Source organism: Oryctolagus cuniculus, chromosome 2, assembly GCF_964237555.1.
Source record: "Oryctolagus cuniculus chromosome 2, mOryCun1.1, whole genome shotgun sequence".
Classification (NCBI taxonomy): Eukaryota; Metazoa; Chordata; class Mammalia; order Lagomorpha; family Leporidae; genus Oryctolagus; species Oryctolagus cuniculus.
In genome coordinates this window covers 67313397-67331801 of record NC_091433.1, presented here as the reverse complement: position 1 = coordinate 67331801, position 18405 = coordinate 67313397, and the positions used below count along the sequence as shown (strand labels likewise).

Sequence of the window (18405 nt, the reverse complement as noted above, 5' to 3'; positions counted from 1 at the left end):
CCACTAGAAGTTTACAGCAGTGCTTTTTGTAAGAGCCTTAAACTAGAAACTAGCCAAATATCCATCAACTATGGAATGATTAGAATGTAGTGGGGGCGGGGGCAGCGCTGTGACGCAGCAGGTTAAAACCCTGGCCTGCAGTGCCAGCATCCCATATGGGCACCGGTTCTAGTCCCAGCTGCTCCTTTTCTGATCCAGCTCTCTGCTGTGGCCTGGGAAAGCAGCAGAAGATGGCCCAAATCCTTGGGCCCCTGCACCTGCGTGGGAGACCCGGAAGAAGCTCCTGGCTCCTGGCTTTGGATCGGTACAGCTCCGGCTGTTGCAGCCAATTGGGGAGTGAACAAGTGGATGGAAGACCTCTCTCTGTCTCTACCTCTCTCTGTAACTCTTTCAAATAAATAAAGTAAATTTAAAAAAAAAATAGAATGTAGTAGGTTCACACAATGAAAAATCTATGCAGCACTGGGAATGAGTTGCTATGAAGCACTGGGACTTACAACTAAAGCTACACTATGGATGCCTCCCATATGCAGAACAATGAGTGGAAGAAGTCAGACACAAAGGAATCTTTATGATTCCATTTAGATGAAGTTCAAAAGCAATTTCAAGTAGTAAAAGTCGCTTGAAGTCAGGACAGTGGGTAGCTCTGGTGGAGGAGCAGTGATGGGAAGGCAGCACGAAGGGCACTGGTATCCACCAGTTTCTTGGACTGGGTGCTAGTTTCATGATGGTGTTCAGTTTGTGAAAATGGAGAGTTATTTACTTAGGGTACATGTATTTCTTGTAGGTAGACTATAATTTTTTTTAAAATACTAAAGATATTATGAGAATCTCACGACTTGTGAAAACAAAAAAGCAAACCAGCAAGTTTTCAGAATGACAGCTTACCCCAAATAACTGATTTTTCCTCTCATATCCAAAACTCTACTTGCTTACCTGTAAAAACTTATTTAGTTGATTCTTTGACTTTTCCATAAACTTGTGATCTATAGATTTGAAAGGCAGCTTGCTAAGAGAAGGCAACTGGACTTTTTTTAAAGAAGGGACACACTGTGGAGGGAAAAATTCAATGTTAATTTTGAAATTACATTTTAAATAAAAAAATCAAAGTTATAATTAGAACAAACCAAGTGTCTTCCTCCTACATTTGTTCCTCTGAGATTTAAGACCTTGAAAAGCTACCTGTTCTAGTTAGGCTCAAAGAACATAGAGGAATGGAACCTTTGATGAGAAAAGTTAAAGCTTATCCCCAGGCCTACAAATACCAAGAAGCTGGTAAGTTACGAAGTTAGGTTGATAAGATGGATTTGTACAACATGCATGGTAGCATATTATGCTAGGAACAGAAGCCCGCCTCACAGGAGAGGGAGTTAGGATTCAAAGCCAAGCAGACTGGCTGTCTAGGCTGTGCTTTCAGTGAGCACAGTGGGCCACATCCTTCAGTGTATGTGATGAATTCCCATACACTTCTACTCTCTTTCTCAAATTGCTGCAATTCATAATTAATTCACTTCATACTCATTAATGTGTCACACTGGCAGCTTCCCTACCACTGGCCCTAGATGATCGTTAGGTCTCTTCCACTTCTGGGGATTCTATTGCTCTTTACAATGGAAACCAGTTATTTATCTTGAAGGATTTAGACTAGATGGCTTGATCTGTGGGTAAATTTCCAAACATCAGGCTGAAAATGCTAAATTGACAGTGTCTACAGCAAAGGGGAAAGATGAATCAGTCTCCTTATATATAAAAATTGAAATGAGCTCTTGGATTTCTTTTTTGCACAGTAATTCTAGAATCTTGTGTTCATAGTATTCATACCTCACTAAGTTTCCGGTGTAAATTCTGAAACTCACTGAGCCTTCTTGGGACTGTCCAGTTCTTAGTTTCAACTCCTCCAACTTCTTGTAGACTTACCATGACAAAGTAACAAGGCATTTGCTCACCATTCTCTTCTGTAACCTTGAAAAAAATCAAAAACAGCCACAACAGAAAGCATGGTGAGTGGATATGGTAAGAAGATTTTTAAATGCCCCTGAGCTTTGCCCCTTGCTAGTGTACCATGGCTGGTGCCCTGCACAGCCCTTAGGACTGTGCCTATGCTAAGTTTTATTCTGACAATTAGGTTCTATCAGGAGGAACAGTAGACTCTAAAATATGATGATTATCTGGGTTGGTCTAACCTAACATGTGAGTCTGTTAAAAGCAGAGAGTTTTCCTGGTTAGTAACAGAAAAAGGAAGTCAGAAAGATGCAAAGCCCAAGAAGGAATCCAGCAAGAAAACAGACCTCAGTTCTACAATCACAAGGAACTACATTCTGTCAATAACCTGGATGAGGCTGGAAGTGGTTTTTCCCCAATGTCCAGACAAGAACTCCGTCTGGCCAACACCTTGACTTCAGCCTTGTGATACAGTGAGAGAGAGCCCAGTCATACTGTGCTCCACTTCTGACCTACAGAAGTGTGAGTGGATAAATGGGTGGTTTTAAGCCATGAAACTTGTTACACAGCAGAAGAAAACTAATATAGCAGACTTCACATCCTGACTGTATTGCCTTGAAGACACAAATTAGTAGCAAGCTAACAGGTATCAGACACATCAGAACTTTTCTCAGAAAAGATGGAGGGTTCCTTGTTTAATATTAGGATTCAACAACCCATTTTTTCAATTCTCAAGAAATTTCACATTGGGATATACAATTTCCTTCACCTCCCAACTTAGACATTTCATGCATACACACATTCTCTATCTCTTCCCCACATACCTCATCATAGTTCAGCATAGGTCACTAGTAAACAGAAAATTAAAAAAAAAAAAAAACCAGAAAATTGAATTTGAACTTGAATTATGGTCATACACGAAAGAGAACGAATTCAGTAAGAAAGGCAAAGGGAAGAGACAGCAATTTACTGAGCACACTGCTAAGCCCTGTGTGGGTAAGACTACGGCCCCAGGGCTGGCGCTGTGGCTCAATAGGCTAATCCTCCACCTTGCGTCGCAGGCACACGGGGTTCTAGTCCCGGTCGGGGAGCCAGATTCTGTCCCAGTTGCCCCTCTTCCAGGCCAGCTCTGGAGTGCAGTGGAGGATGGCCCAAGTGTTGGGCCCTGCACCCCATGGGAGACCAGGAGAAGCACCTGGCTCCTGCCTTCGGATCAGTGCGGTGCAGCGACCGCAGCGCGCCGGCTGGCAGCCATTGGAGGGTGAACCAACAGCAAAAAGGAAGACCTTTCTCTCTGTCTCTCTCTCTCACTGTCCACTCTGCCTGTCAAAATAAATAAATTAATTAATTAAAACAAAAAAAAGACTACTGCCCCACTGGAAGGATGTGGGGAGCAGAGAGAGGCACACCAGGGTAAAGACCATCCTAGGATCACACATCTAGCAAGTGGGTCTCAAAACTCATGAGTCAGGCTGGCTGTAAAAGCATCTTTTAAACATTCCTCCATGGGAGTGCTTTGTGAGCTCTGGCAGTCAGCTGACTACACAGTTTCTGTTTCCATTATCTTTCATGTGAGCAAGAAACCACAACAAACTCCTGTAATACCTGATTACCAGGGCAAAGTGATTTGATGAGGATTTCCACTCCTTCCCTCCATCCCTCAATGCTTGCCTGTGGAGGGTGCCCTAATATATTGTGAAATATCAGAGGCAGCTAGTGCTAAGCAAGACTGAGGCGGTAACATATTTTTGTGTTCTTTCTGTCCCACAGGCCTCCTCTATGACCTCTGGCATTAAATACCCCAGAACCATGCTAGACTCCACCCAAGCAGTAACAATATCTGCAACTATCAAGAGATTCAGTATGGTATCCCAAGGTTGTACACACCTTCCCTGACCCATTGTCCTCTACCTCCCTTAAAAAGGGTATATTGGTCTGTGGCTGAGCTTAATGGGAATGCCAAGTGCCATAAACATAGGGCAGGTACTTGGCTGTATGTTCTTTCAGGGTAGCTCTTAGAGAGCTTGCTTTGTTTTGCTATCTCTCCAGAAGTGAACTTGAGATTGTGCCAAGCCAAGGGACTGGTGTTGTAGTGTAGCAGGTACAGCCGCTCATGGGCCCAGGTTTGTGTCTCAGCTGCTCCACTTCTGATACAGCTCCCAGATAGTGGTCAGAGAAAAGCAGCATACAATAGCCCAAGTCCTTGGACCCCTGCTACCCACATGGGAGATCTGGATGAAGCTCCTGGCTCCTGGCTGTGGCCTGGCTCAGCCATGACAGTTACAGCCACTTGAGGAGTGAACCAGTGGATGGAAGACTTCTCTGTGTCTTCTCTCTATCTCTCTCTCTTTCTCTGACTCTCAAATATATAAATAAATATTTTTTAAAAGAAAAGATTATGCCAAGCCACCAAGTTCATGGGAAAAGCAGGAAGAACAAAGACAAACCATTTGAAACAATGACAGGGCAAACATTAACCCAATTTGGCTTAGGACCACTTGACTGGGTTTTCACTTGCCTGATAGTAGGGAAGGTGGGAAGGAAGAAGTTGTCAGTAGTGACATTATAAATGCCCATAAGTACTTTCCTTCCTAAATAAAATTATTTTTATAGGCCAATGGAAAGGAATACAGTATATTGTGCAAACTGTAATCCCATATTCCTCAAAGAATAGCAATGATTAAAAGGAAAAATATTGGAGCCAATGTTGTGGTGCAGTGGTTAAGTTGTCGCCTGCATTGCTGGCATCCCATGTGAGCACCAGTTCAAGTCCCAGCTGCTCCACTTACCATTCAGCTCCCTGCTAATGTACCTGGGAAATGCAGTGGAAGATGGCCTAACTGTTTGGGCCCCTGCCACCTACATGGTAGACCTAGATGGAGTTCCTGGCTCCTGATTTCAGCCTGACCCAGCCCGGGCAGTTGGGTCCATTTCGGGGAGTGAACCAGCAGATGGAAGATCTTTTTCTCTCTTGCTCTGTTTTTCCCTCTCTCTCTGTAACTCTGCCTTTCAAATAAATAAATAAATATTTCTAAAAATAAAAAAATAATAAAAGGAAAAATATTAGAGTGATCTTAGTGCTACTCGGATTTAAGCAACCAAAGTCTGCAGGATGGAACAAAGGGATGTGACTTTAAAATTTTTTTTTTCATTTATTTATTTGAAAGGCAGACAGAGAGGGAAAGAGAGAGAGAGAGAGAGAGATATCTTCTGTCTATTGGTGCACTCCCCAGATGTCCCCAACAGCTGGAGCGAGATGAGGCTGAAGCCAGAAGCCAGGAACTCTATCCAAGTTTCCCAGTGGGTGGCAGGAACTTAAGGCCTTGGGCCATGATTCACTACTTCCCAGACACAGCAGCAGGGAGCTGGATTCCAAGTGGAGTAGCCAGGACTCAAACTGGCACTCCTGTATGGTCATCCTAAATGGCAGCTAAACCCGCTGCACCACAAAGCCTATCTCTGGATTTTAATCTTTAATTTTTCATCTCTAAGTTTCAAAAAGTGCTTTCCATTTATTTCAACCCTCAGTGGGAATACAGGTTGGTAATTCAAGGACATTAAATGTTCCTGTACTCGAGTTGCTTACGATTTTATGGACCAAGGACAATTTTCTGTCTCGAGCTCAGTCTCAGGCTGGCACGGATCCCTGTCATGGGTGAATCAGAATAAACACACGGGGAAAGGGAAGGAGGACCAGTGTGGTCCAATATCAGCACGAAATTCTGTCCTACAAAGTCAAACTTTAAAAAAAATGCAGTCAAACCTACCTCTCCACTGGTGATGGAAGCTTTCCACAAGCCGAGGTTTTCACACCACCAGTCTGTTCTCGCCATGTGCAGCTGAAGGTCTGTGCGTTCTTTCTCTATGAGAATGATTTCATCCTTCAACTTGGAAACAATCTGCCACAGGGAAAACATTCTGGGGGTTATGAAAACACGTTTAAAACACTGCACAGTTGAGCGACTAAAGTAGCAGGACATAAATCAACACACACAAGTCAACTGTGCTTCTGTGTACTAACAAGGAACAATGCAAACAGGAGATTATGATGGTAAATTCTTTTACAATAGCATCAAAAAGTATAAAATGCTTAGGAATTATTTTAACCACAGAGGTGAAAAATTTCTCCAATGAAACCTACAAAACACTAATGGAAAATATTAAAGAAAAATATTTATTTGTAAAGACATGTCATGGATTGAAGACCCAAAACAATCTAAATTCAAGTCAATATCTATTAAAATCTCAATGAGATTTTTGCAGAAATTGAACAATCCATTCAAAAACAAAAATAGAACCTCCAGGAACCCCAAATAATCAAAGCAATCTTGAAAAAGAAGAACAAAGTCGGAGGAGTCACATTTCTTGACTTCAAAACTTACTACAAAGTTACAGTAATCAAAACAGCACGGCATTGATATAAAGATAAACACAAAGACCAATGGACCAGAATAGAAAGCTCAGAAATAAACTCCACATAAATGTCAAATGATTTTTTTTAAAAGGTGCCAAGACCACTCAGTGGGAAAAGGACAGTCTTTACAAGAAACATTGCTGGGAAAACTGGACATCCACATGTGAAAGAATGAAGCTGGACCCTTACCTAATACCATACACAGCAATTAACTCAAAATGGATCAATGACCTAAACAGAAGAGTTCAAAATTATAAAACTGTTAGAAAAAAATCATAAATGGAAAACTTCAGGACATAGATTTGGCTGTGATTTGTTTGCTGTGACATGAAAGGCACAGACAACAAAAGAAAAAATTGAAAAATTGGACTTTATCAAAATTAAAAATTTTCATGCATCAAAGAACACTATTACCCCATGTAAAAGTGCAAAACAGAGAATGGAAAATATTGGCAAACCATGTATCTGTCAGAGGTTTAGTATTCAAAATATACAGAAAATTTTTAAAAGTCAACAACAGCAAGAAAACAATTTAAAAATGAGCAAAGGACTTGTTTAAACATTTCTCCAAAGGAGATATAAAAATGACAAATAAGCACAGGAGAAGATCTTCAATATCACTAATCATTAGAGAAATGCAAATCAGCAAAACGAATCTATTAGAACGACTACTACTCAAAAAAAAAAAAAAAAAGGAAAGAAAACTAGTATTGGAAAGGTTATGGAATGCTGGAAACCCTGTGCACTGTCATGGGAATGTAAAATGGTACAGGTGCTGCAGAACAGTATGATGGTTTCTAAAAACACTAAAACAGGATTGCCATATAAACAATTCCACTTCTGGGCCTATACCCATAAGAACTGGAAGCAAGGTCTCCAAGAGAGATTGGTATGCACATGTTCTTAACAGCCGTAGTCACAGCAGCCAAAACATGGCAGCACTTTAAGTGTCTAGTGATGGATGAATGAACAAATGAACCAAAATGTAGTAAATACATGCTATATTAGTCAGCCATGAAAAGGAAGGAAATTCTGACCCATACCACAATGTGGATGAACCTAAAAGACATACACTAACTGAAACATGGCATTCACAACAGCACAACTACTATGTGATTCCACTCATCGATGTCCTTAAAGTAGGTAAAATCATAGACACAGAAAGTAGAAAGGTGGCCACCTGGGCTGGGAAAGCGTGAGATGGGGAGTTATCATTTAGAGAGTGCAAAGTTTCCAGTTTTCATGTTGAAAAAAGTTCTGGAGATGAATGGTAGTGATGTGCATGTACAATGTGCATGTACTTAATGCCACTGAACTGTACCTGGAAAAAATGGTCAAAATGCTAACTTTTGTTATCTCTAGTTTACCACGATCATTAAAAATTGCAGTGCCTGCCATCTCCTGTGGAATTATGTCACTGTGTAGTTTGAGGACAGAAGCATTGCCCCAAAACTCCTGAACATGCCGTCTCCAAGATCTCTCCATTCTCAGAAAGCCTGGAGGAAGCACTCCTTGTCCATACCACAGTCCTGCCTTTCGTCGTCAACAAGGGCCGTAACTGTTTTATTTTCATGGGAGTGTATTCTGATCTGTACCCAGCCTGTCTGCTTGGCTCTTCACAGTGACGAGCACAGCATCCCGTGTTTATTCATCACATGTATGTTATTGACATTCTTCCTGGTCAAAGACTAACCCCTCACATTAACCTAGAATTGAACAGCTCGCTCCAGACTCACAAAACCTCTGTAGAGAAAAAAATAAAACCTGAGAAATAAATTTCAGGAAACCAAACTAAAAGGTTAATTTTACATCAGGTAGCTGCTTATACTGCTGGTGCAGAGACCTGAAAGAGGACGGCTAAGCAAATCCCTGACTTTCTTTACTGAAGGGAAGAAATCCACGCCACTGTTATATGAATGGGTAGATGATCTGATTCATATCTGATCCTGAGAAGTCCTTCTATATTAAGATTGGTTTTGGTGCGTAAGTGAATTACTGATTGCTGAAAATTTTTTAACAACAATTAAATTAGCTTGAAAAATATTATTTACTAAATAGAATAATTATTCTTGTCAATATGAATGAAAGACACAAGAGGAAGCTGTTTCCTTCTGGAGGAAACCATCAACTCCTGTGCATCCATGGAGTCCTGTGCGTCTTGCACACGGGCACCAGAAGCAGACTGCCCCCTCCAGCAGCCTGTGGGCAACGTGATGCAACAGGAAATGCAGACATCTTTACCTCAACCAGAGATCAGTGTTCAACCCAGGTTATAATATCAGAATTATACCTCAGAATGTTTATTCCATGGTTAGTAGAAGTTCTTTTAAGAAAGGCTGAAGAATGTCTTTCAACCAATGAACCAAATCAATAATTTGATGACCATTCCTTAGCTCATCTTTCATACTGTTACCCATAAATACATTTTAATGTATAATGAGATGAATCCAGAATAAAAGATAATTGTTCATAAAGAACATGCCAGACTGCAGATACTGGTCATATACTATGCCAGCTAATTTTGTTTTCATCTCAAAGATATTTCTGTCACTGGGAAGAATACAGGACTTTGCAAGTTCTATACATTCTGAGAAGGACTCCATGGAAGGGGAGAATGACTGTGTTTCTTTTTTTTTCTTTTTTTTTTTTTGACAGGCAGAGAGGACAGTGAAAGAGAGAGAGAGAAAGGTCTTCCTTTTCCATTGGTTCACCCCCAATGGCCGCTGTGGCCGGTGTACCGCGCTGATCCGAAGCCAGGAGCCAGGTGCTTCTCCTGGTCTCCCATGCGGGTGCAGGGCCCAAGCACCTGGGCCATCCTCCACTGCACTCCCTGGGCACAGCAGAGAGCTGGCCTGGAAGAGGGGCAACCGGGACAAAATCCGGTGCACCAACCGGGACTAGAACCTGGGGTGCCAGCACTGCAGGCAGAGGATTAGCCCTATTGAGCTGTGGCGCCGGCCAATGACTGTGTTTCTTATGGCACCCAGGACACTTGGCTATTCGATTCCGTTTCAGAGGATCACTAGCAATTATTAAAGTGACCTTTACATTAACTCTCCTTTCCCCTCACAATACTTATAAAAAGATTACTACTAGCAAAGATGATACACCACTGCAGGACTTTCTGCTTCTTTGTAAAGAAAATTCACTGGATTAACTAGACAGCAGCTGGATTATGAATGGTTAAATATTGTACCTGTAGATTCTCAACAGGCTTATAATATGTTGTTCCTCACACTGTTTTTTCAAGAACATGCTCCCACTGCAAAAGTATCTGAATGCCCATGAAGAAGTACTACGGAAGGTTAAACAGGATTGGGCACATGTTTAAGGAAAGCCAATGTGATTTGCTGAAGCTGTTTTATTGTTTTATTCAAAGTTGTTTTCCCCTAGTCATGCTTGAAATCCTCAAACACACATTCAAAGAGTACCAAAGAGTGTCAGCCATACCTAGATTACAGAAATCTCTATGGAATCCAAAGAGGCATAAACACAAAGCAAAAAACCACATCACAGCTTGGGTTTGAGAGATGCCATTTTGGTGAGATGCTGTCTGTTTATGTATTTTAAGATTTATTTGATTTATTTGAAAAGTAGAGTGACACAGAGAGAGAGAGACAGAGAGAGAAAAGAGATTTTCCATCTACTGGTTCACTCCCTCAATGGCTGCAAAGGCCAGGGCTGGGCCAGGCAGAAGTCAGGAGCCTGGAACTCCATCCAGGTCTCCTATACAGGTGGCAGACCCAAGTACTGAGGCCACCCTTCTGCTGTTTTCTCAGGTACATTAGCAGGGAGCCGAAGCAGAAGCAGAGCAGCTGGGACTCGAACTTGTACTCCAATACAGGATGCAGGTATCGTAGGCAGTGGCTTAACCTGCTGTGCTACAAAGCTGGCCCATTTATATAACTTTTAGCTTTCATATTCTGCCACCTTTCAGCCCAACAACTTATTTTTTGCACAGTTCTGCAAGGTTCTCTAAATTGTACTTGTGGCAGTTGAGAGAAAAAAACAAATTTTTTCCCAAATATTGAACTCACTTGAAAAATTACTTTAGTACATAAGAAAGCTTACCCCCATTCCCCAAAGATACTGCAGGCAAGTCAGATACAAAGAACACAGAGTTAACCACAGCTGATGAATGAGAAAGAACTCAAATTCATAAAAGATAGAAAACAAATTTTTTTTCTAATTCTAGCCAAGCAGTCAAAAAAAAATAATGGAACTTGTTCACAGTTAAAATTCCTTTTAAAGAAAGTGACATTTTATACAATAAACTATTAATCATTAATTGTTAATAAATAATAAGTATTATTTATTATAAATAATAATAAATTAAGAATTAATTATTAATAAACTAACTATTAATTATAATTAGACCGATGGAAACTTTCAGAAACAACCTTTAAAGCAAAGAAGTTACCTTCTTGTCAGGTTTTGGTGCATTTTGAATAGAATTTAGAGCTTGCCTTTTGTATTCAAGTTTCTCATTTAGTTCTCGGAGTTTGTTTACAGCAAAACTGGCTTGTTCATTAATCCGACTGGTGCCTTCATCTGCAGCTTCCTCACCAGCCTCAACTCCTGGGCCCTGGGGGAAAATGTTATATACAACCAAATCTTACAAAGATAGAAAACTCAGTAGTTACTATCCAATATAAGTGTGCAGATTCTATATCATTATCGTATACTGTTCCAAAAAGGAAAGAATACCATAATAGAAAGTACTAGGTTCCAATAAGGAAAGAATACTATAACAGAAAGGACTAGGTTCCAATAAAGAAAGAATACTATAGCAGAAAGTACTAGGTTCCAATAGGGAAATAATACTATAGTAGAAAGCTTAGAAGCAGACGGCTTATCTCAGCAAAGAGAATAATCAAAGTATTTGTATCCAATGTAACTAGGGTTTAATATTTTAGTGAAAAAAAAAAAAGAATCATTCAATAAACCAAAGAAAGGAGGGAAAAATCCATTCCATTTTTTCCTAAATAATACACCCAAGGGACTCTCCATGGAAAAAGAGAGGCAACTGTATTATCCTCTCAACTCAGTCTGAAAATATTCTGCCCCTCATCTTTGACAAAGACAATGGTATCTGGCTTCTTTTCAGTCTCCTTAGATGAGGATGAAAAACATGTGCAAGTTCCTTTTAAAAACAAATCTTACAAATTTCCACTAATAAAATTATTTTCATCATACACTTTGCTCAGTCCTTCTCTTGAAGATTTATTTTACAAGTAAAATGGCATTTGGAAGGGACTTCAGACTCATAAAGAACCATGTAGCTTGGAACAATCTGGGCAGAGCACCAAGCAGCATACAAAACAGATTCGTGAGCGGCAACAACATGCAGGGCACTGCAAAGAACTGCCGAGAACCACCTTCTGTTTCCTCCTTCACTCTCTTCCAGGTTCAATATAAAATACTGAATCCCAGAAAACATACTGCTTTCGTTTTTGTATGTTCATTTCACTTGTTGTCTCTAATTATACATCAATCTTATGACAAAATTCTCTACCTTCTATTCATATTTGAGGGGGTATCTGTTTTATTTAATATAATGCTGTATATTTCTAGGTTTTCAGTCATCACAACATTATAGTTCCGATGACTGGATTGTATTCTGTTGTACTGGTCATTTATGAGGGCATATTCCCATTAATGCTCTTGCTATGGCTTGACTTTTCTTTTTTGCAATCCTAGATGTGCTAAAACAAACTCCATCATGCTTAAACTTACTTTTCCCTACATTTTCATTACTTCCTTACAGCAAATTTCCATAAGCTCAAACTCTCAGGGATTTTCAGAAGAAAGAGTAGGAGCTCTCAAAAGGTTAGTAAGCCATATTGGCCTTCTTTGACTCCTAGGTGATATTGTGGACATTTTTTTCACATTTGTACATTACTACTTTTTTTTTTTTTTTTTTTTTTGACAGGCAGAGTGGACAGTGAGAGAGAGAGACAGAGAGAAAGGTCTTCCTTTTTGCTGTTGGTTCACCTTCCAATGGCTGCTGTGGCCAGCACACCACGCTGATCCGAAGACAGGAGCCAAGTGCTTCTCTCGGTCTCCCATGGGGTGCAAGGCCCAAGCACTTGGGCCATCCTCCACTGCACTCCTGGACCACAGCAGAGAGCTGGCCTGGAAGAGGAGCAACTGGGACAGAATCCAGCGCCCCGACCGGGACTAGAACCTGGTGTGCCGGCACCGCAGGCAGAGGATTAGCCTAGTGAGCCGCGGTGCCAGCCTGTACATTATTACTTCTAACATTAACAGTTCAAGTTCTTACTCAATTTATCTATTGGAAATTTATGTTTTTTATTAATTTTAAAAGCCTACAACATTTGCTATAATATTAACCATTTTAATTTTTGAAGTTGAAAAATAACGAAGTAAACCATAACCTATCTTAAAAATAAAACACAATGGGGCCAACGTTGTGGCTCACTAGCTTAATCCTCTGCCTGCGGCGCTGGCATCCCGTATGGGCTCCGGGTTCTAGTCCTGGTTGCTCCTCTTCCAGTCCAGCTCTCTGCTGTGGCCCAGGAGGGCAGTGGAGGAGGGCCCAAGTGCTTGGGCCCCTGCATCCACATGGGAGACCAGGAAGAAGCACCTGGCTCCTGGTTTCAGATCGACGTAGCCCCAGCCGTAGCAGCCATTTGGGGGGTGAACCAACGGAAGGAAGACCTTTCTCTCTGTTTCTCTCTCTCACTGTCTAACTCTTATCTGTAAAATAAATAAAAAAATAAATTAAAAAAACCACAATGACTGACGAGCTTTATATAAAGAACTAAGTAATGAAACATTTTTCAAGGCCTAAATGAAGGTCATCCAATTTAACAATAAGTTAGAGACCTCAAGCTGACTTCTAATACCATCAGTATTAAGTACCTGATTCTTCAGAGCTGGAGATATAGTGACCCATGCAGATAGAAAGAAATTCAAGATAAATGACAATCATTCTACATAAGGTGACTATAAAACACTTTGCTTCCCTCACAAATTTTAAAGTAACTATAAATCATTATTAGTGAGTGAGATGGCACCTGGAGCTATTCAGAATAATAGACTATATTATGAGAAAGTCAGGCTTAGATATGACTTAGCAAGGTTTCTCTTGGCACTTTGCAATTTCATCTGATTTTTTTTAAAACTCCAGAATATTTCCCATTATTCCTTACACACTCCTGACACCTCCTCATATTTTCCTTCCTTATTCTGGGGTTGGACTATAGTTCTACTGATTGTCATAGCTGGTCTAAGATACAAATGGCCCACTACATAGATTTTTCTGTAGTCAAACCAGGAATATGTCTAAGGCAGACAGAAGGCAGGAAAAATCTTTTACTCAATGTGGGCAGGTGGCAACAAGTTGATCAAAAGGACAAAAAAGGGGGAAAATACAAAAGCCCAGAATCAATAAAGGTATAATTTAAGTTTACTGTTTATTCTACTTAAGTTCCTGCATATTAAAATATAAAGGTGTGCATCAGACTTGGCTCATACCATATATACCCACCCAATCATATTTAAATCTCATACATTCAAAAGGAAGCTGAAAGTAAATGCCACTTACCATTTCATCCTTGTTAGAAATCAGCTGTGAAACATGTTTTTCTTCTTCTTTTATCATCAATTTCTCATACAGGTCACTGACAATAAATGAAGGGTAATACCTATCCTTTAGGGTCTCATAAACATCTCCTTGGATTTTGTAGAACACCTCAATACCTTTGTTTCCCACAAGACACTGCTGGATTTCTTTGTAAAGTGATTTTTCCACAGCTATTTCTTTGCTTTCCACAAAGAAATTCTGATAAATTTCACCAACTAATTGTGGAATTTCATTCTGAAAGGACATGGAGATGAAGAAAGAGAAGGTTAAAGAATAACATCTCTGAAAGAAATGATCGTCTTCTGACTTCTCTGAAGACACTGAGGAAATACACAGGCTCTGGAGCCACTGTGGGGCTTGGGCTCATGTTTCCACTTTCAGAGCTGAGGGGTAAATCTGAGACTCCGAAACAAACCTACTGTTTACTTAAAGTGAACACTTTATGTTGAACAGTTAGTGTCTGCAATTTCTTTTAAACACTGGAGAAAAAAAAAAAAAAGCATGAGAGCAGTTCTATTCTAACAGATTGCTTTTCATAAATCCAAATACTACTAAAATTAATCCTTTTATCTAATATAAGTGATGGAAAGTGCCATTTCTTATCCCAGAAAGAAGTCACTATAATAACTGTGTAATTTTTAAAAACAAGAAAAATATTTCTCAGAGCAATCACACTGTAATCAGGTTATTTTGCACAGCTGTCTGAAACAGTGCACTTGGGTCATCAGCTATCCTTTGGAAACACAAACATGTCTGCTGATTACCATAATCTTTACATTTCCTCCAGTGGCACTTCACTAAATCTAAGAGTCTAGCAATAAAATTATTAAGACATACATTCTAATCAATATGATTAATTTAACAGACATCCCAAAACACTTTACATCCAAACCAGTGTTGCTAGGTCAAAATATGGCAGTTCTGGGGCTGGTGCTGTGGTGCAGCGGGTAAAGCAGCTGCCTGCAGTGCTGGCATCCCATTGAGCACCGGTTGAAGTCCCAGCTGCTCCACTTCCAATCCAGCTCTCTGCTATGGCCTCAGAAAGCAGTATAGGATGGCCCAAATCCTTGGGCCCCTGCACCCACGTGGGAGACCCAGAAGAAGCTCAACTCTGACCGTTGCAGACAACTGGGGAGTGAACCAGTGGATCCAAGACCTCCGTTTCTCTCTGCCTCTGTGTGTAACTCTGACTTTCAAATAAATAAATAAATCTTTTTAAAAAATGGCGATTTTGAGGAAGTTCCTATTCTGTTAAATTTTCTCAGATTGTCTTCATAGTTTAATACATTTCTCAAAATTCCATACATATATGGCATATTATATGTTATACAGTTATGTTGTTTACAGATATATGCATATATACATATATGTATAAACACTTTAATTTTTAAATATATATTGAGAATTTTCCCCATTCAAAGTAGAACGTTGGGTTTTTTAAGAGGCACCTGTAACCAAAAATGTTTATTTTCCTTTGGAGATTACTCCAAAATGCACATTATAATATTACAAATGCAAAGTTATGAGACTGATGTGTAAATGGCAAGGTCAAGTTCACTGTAATAGCAAATGTTGATATGTATGAGTATATGCCTTTTCACAGTGTGCTAAAAATTAGTTACCATTGTTGGTACATTTATAATTCTCTTTGTATCTTGACTACACATTCAAAGGCATCTTCTGTAAAAAATATAATTTTATTTGTCATTGTGGGCTAAAATATAATGCCAATATTGTACTTGGTTTCAAATAATCTTTTTAAATTTTATTACAGTTATTGAAACAGATACAATGCCTAACAAGCAAGCTTTCGTCAGCTAGTGATTCATACCCCTTTGAGCCTATATACGTTACCTTGTTAGCACTCTTTAAATGTTCTACAGCCTCCCAAAAACCAATCAGAGCTCTCTTGTCTATCCTTTCCATGTATAAGTGAAAGTTCTCTCGGTAAGAAGCATTGGCCAAGATGTCTTCAAATTGAAGAATCTGTTAAGAGAATTTAAGAAAAATAAAAATTTAAATGTCAGTTGCTCTAAATTCCAAAGGATTAATTTCATTGGGGGGGGGGTACATTTTTAAAGTGATAGCTAATGTGATATACAAGGGATTGTCAAAAAGCTCAAGAAAAATTTATGCTATGAAAACAAGCCAAGCATGGACTTCAATAATTTTTTGTCAAAAAATTAACTTAGCCTTTAATCCATTTTGCCATGAACTTTTTGAAAGACCCTCATAGTGGCCAGCGCCGTGGCTCACTGGGCTAATCCTCCGACTGCGGCGCTGGCACCCAGGGTTCTAGTCCCAGTTGGGGCGCCAGATTCTGTCCCAGTTGCTCCTCTTCCAGTCCAGCTCTCTGCTGTGGCCCGGGAAGGTAGTGGAGGATGGCCCAAGTGCTTGGGTCCCTGCACCTGCATGGGAAACCAGGAGGAAGCACCTGGCTCCTGGCTTTAGATTGCCGCAACACACCAGCCACAGTGTGCTGGCTGTAGCGGCCATTTCGGGGGTGAACCAACGGAAAAGGAAGACCTTTCTCTCTGTCTCTCTCTCACTAACTCTGCCTGTCCAAAAAAAAAAAAAAAAAAAAATACCCTCATAGTATCTCTGATAAATTGAAATGTTTCTTCGCTCACCTTCCTAAATTTTAAATGGACCAAAGCTTACTTAAATATTCAAAATGCATATATTTTAAAAATCAATTTTCTATTAATCATTTACTCATTCAGCAATGATTTACTTGGCATCTACCTGGTATCAAGTTCTAGGAAGTAAAATGTAAAACTCTGCCCTTCAGGATGTACATTCTAAACTAAAAGTAATAGGAACCATGGTTAGGAAAACAGAAAAGAAATGTATAAAAGACCAGGAAGTTGGAGTCTAATGGTTTGGCACTTTTTTGTTTTCTATCTTATTTTCATAGAGTTCAGGAATCTACAAGTGATTTTATATTGTGCCTTTTGGTTTACAATATCATATTCATTTAAAAAAATTTGTGGCATCATTTTGATTGGTCCATAATATTCCATTGTAGGACACACCAAAACCAACTCAATTACTCCTTTGTGAACTATTTTGCAGGCTCACAGAAAAATAAAAGCAATCTAAGGCCATAGCAGGAACAATCTTTGGTGTAGAAAACTGTAATATGAAAAAGAAGTTGACCTTCACAATAATTTGTGACTCAATTCATTAAGAGAAATGCCTCTAGCTTAAAAGGAATAAATGGCCTGTATCCTTAGTCTGAATCAGTAATAATAATAAAAAAAAAAACACATCTAAGGGCAATTAAAAATACATCTAAGTGTAATTAAATAAAAAACTTAAGAGATTCTTAAACTTAACATTATAATAGTTGGCAAATTTTCAGAAATGCTATCCATAAGCTATTTCTAAAATCAAGCGAAGGGGCCAGCGCAGCAGCCAAATAGGCTAATCCTCCGCCTGCGGCGCCAGCACCCCAGGTTCTAGTCTGGGTCGGGGTGCCGGTTCTGTCCCGGTTGCTCCTCTTCCAGTCCAGCTCTCTGCTGCGGCCTGGGAAGGCAGTGGAGGATGGCCCAGGTCCTTGGGCCCTGCACCGGCAAGGGAGACCAGGAGAGGCACCTGGCTCCTGGCTTCGGATCAGCGCGGTGAGCCGGCCGCAGTGGCCATTGAGGGGTGAACCAACAGAAAAAGGAAGACCTTTCTCTCTGTCTGTCTCTCTCTCACTGTCCTCTCTGCCTGTCAAAAAATAAATAAATAAAATAAAATAAAATCAAGCGTAGGGGCCAGCTTTTGGTATAGCAGGTAAAGTTGCTGCCTGGGACACTGTATCCAATAGGGCCCCAGTTTGTGTCCTGGCTGCTCCATTTCCGGTCCAGCTCTCTGCTAATGGCAAAGCAGCAGAAGATGGCCCAAATATCTGGGGCCCTGCCACCCACGTGGGAGACCCAGATGAAGCTTCCAGCTCCCAGCTTCGTTCTGACTCAGACCTGGCTGTTGCAGCCACCTGGAGAGTGAACCAGCCTATGGAAGATCTCTGTCTCTTCCTCTCTCTGTGTAATTCTGACTTTCCAATAATAAAAAAATCTTCAAAGCAAGTGAATTTATCTTGCAAATAAAGATTTAATTAAATAGATAAATAAATAAAATAAAAATGGATATAATCAATGTACACCAGCTCTTTTAGCCCTCAATCTGTTTTGTGAGCAGAAAAGGGAAGATATTTTCTTCCTTCCTTTTTTTTTTTTTTTAATTTACTCATTTATTCGAAAGTCAGAGTTAACACAGAAAGAGAATGAGGGGCAGAGAAGAGAGAAGAAGTCTTCCATCGCTGGTACACTGCCAGACTGGCTGCAATGGCTGGAGCTACACTGATCCAAAGCTAGGAGCCAGGAACTTCCTCCAGGTCTTTTTCATGGGGGTGCAGGGGCCCAAGAATTTGGGCCATCTTCTACTGCTTTCCAAG

General features: G+C 40.2%; 1 protein-coding gene across 3 annotated transcripts in view; it reads right to left on the bottom strand.

Moving 5' to 3' along the window:
* Positions 1-18405, bottom strand: part of SNX25 (sorting nexin 25) — a 152294-nt gene that overhangs the window by 14995 nt on the left and 118894 nt on the right. For all 3 annotated transcript variants that reach the window (XR_011386313.1, XM_051833125.2, XM_051833140.2), the window contains exons 8-13: positions 15819-15950; positions 13926-14198; positions 10776-10940; positions 5709-5840; positions 1822-1962; positions 937-1050 (exon numbers count right to left, since the gene is read on the bottom strand). Coding sequence is in view for 2 of the 3 variants with exons in the window: in XM_051833125.2 (XP_051689085.1) it covers positions 937-1050; positions 1822-1962; positions 5709-5840; positions 10776-10940; positions 13926-14198; positions 15819-15950 (957 nt within the window). In the remaining variant the exon portion in view is untranslated. The remainder of the gene's footprint in view (positions 1-936; positions 1051-1821; positions 1963-5708; positions 5841-10775; positions 10941-13925; positions 14199-15818; positions 15951-18405) is intronic.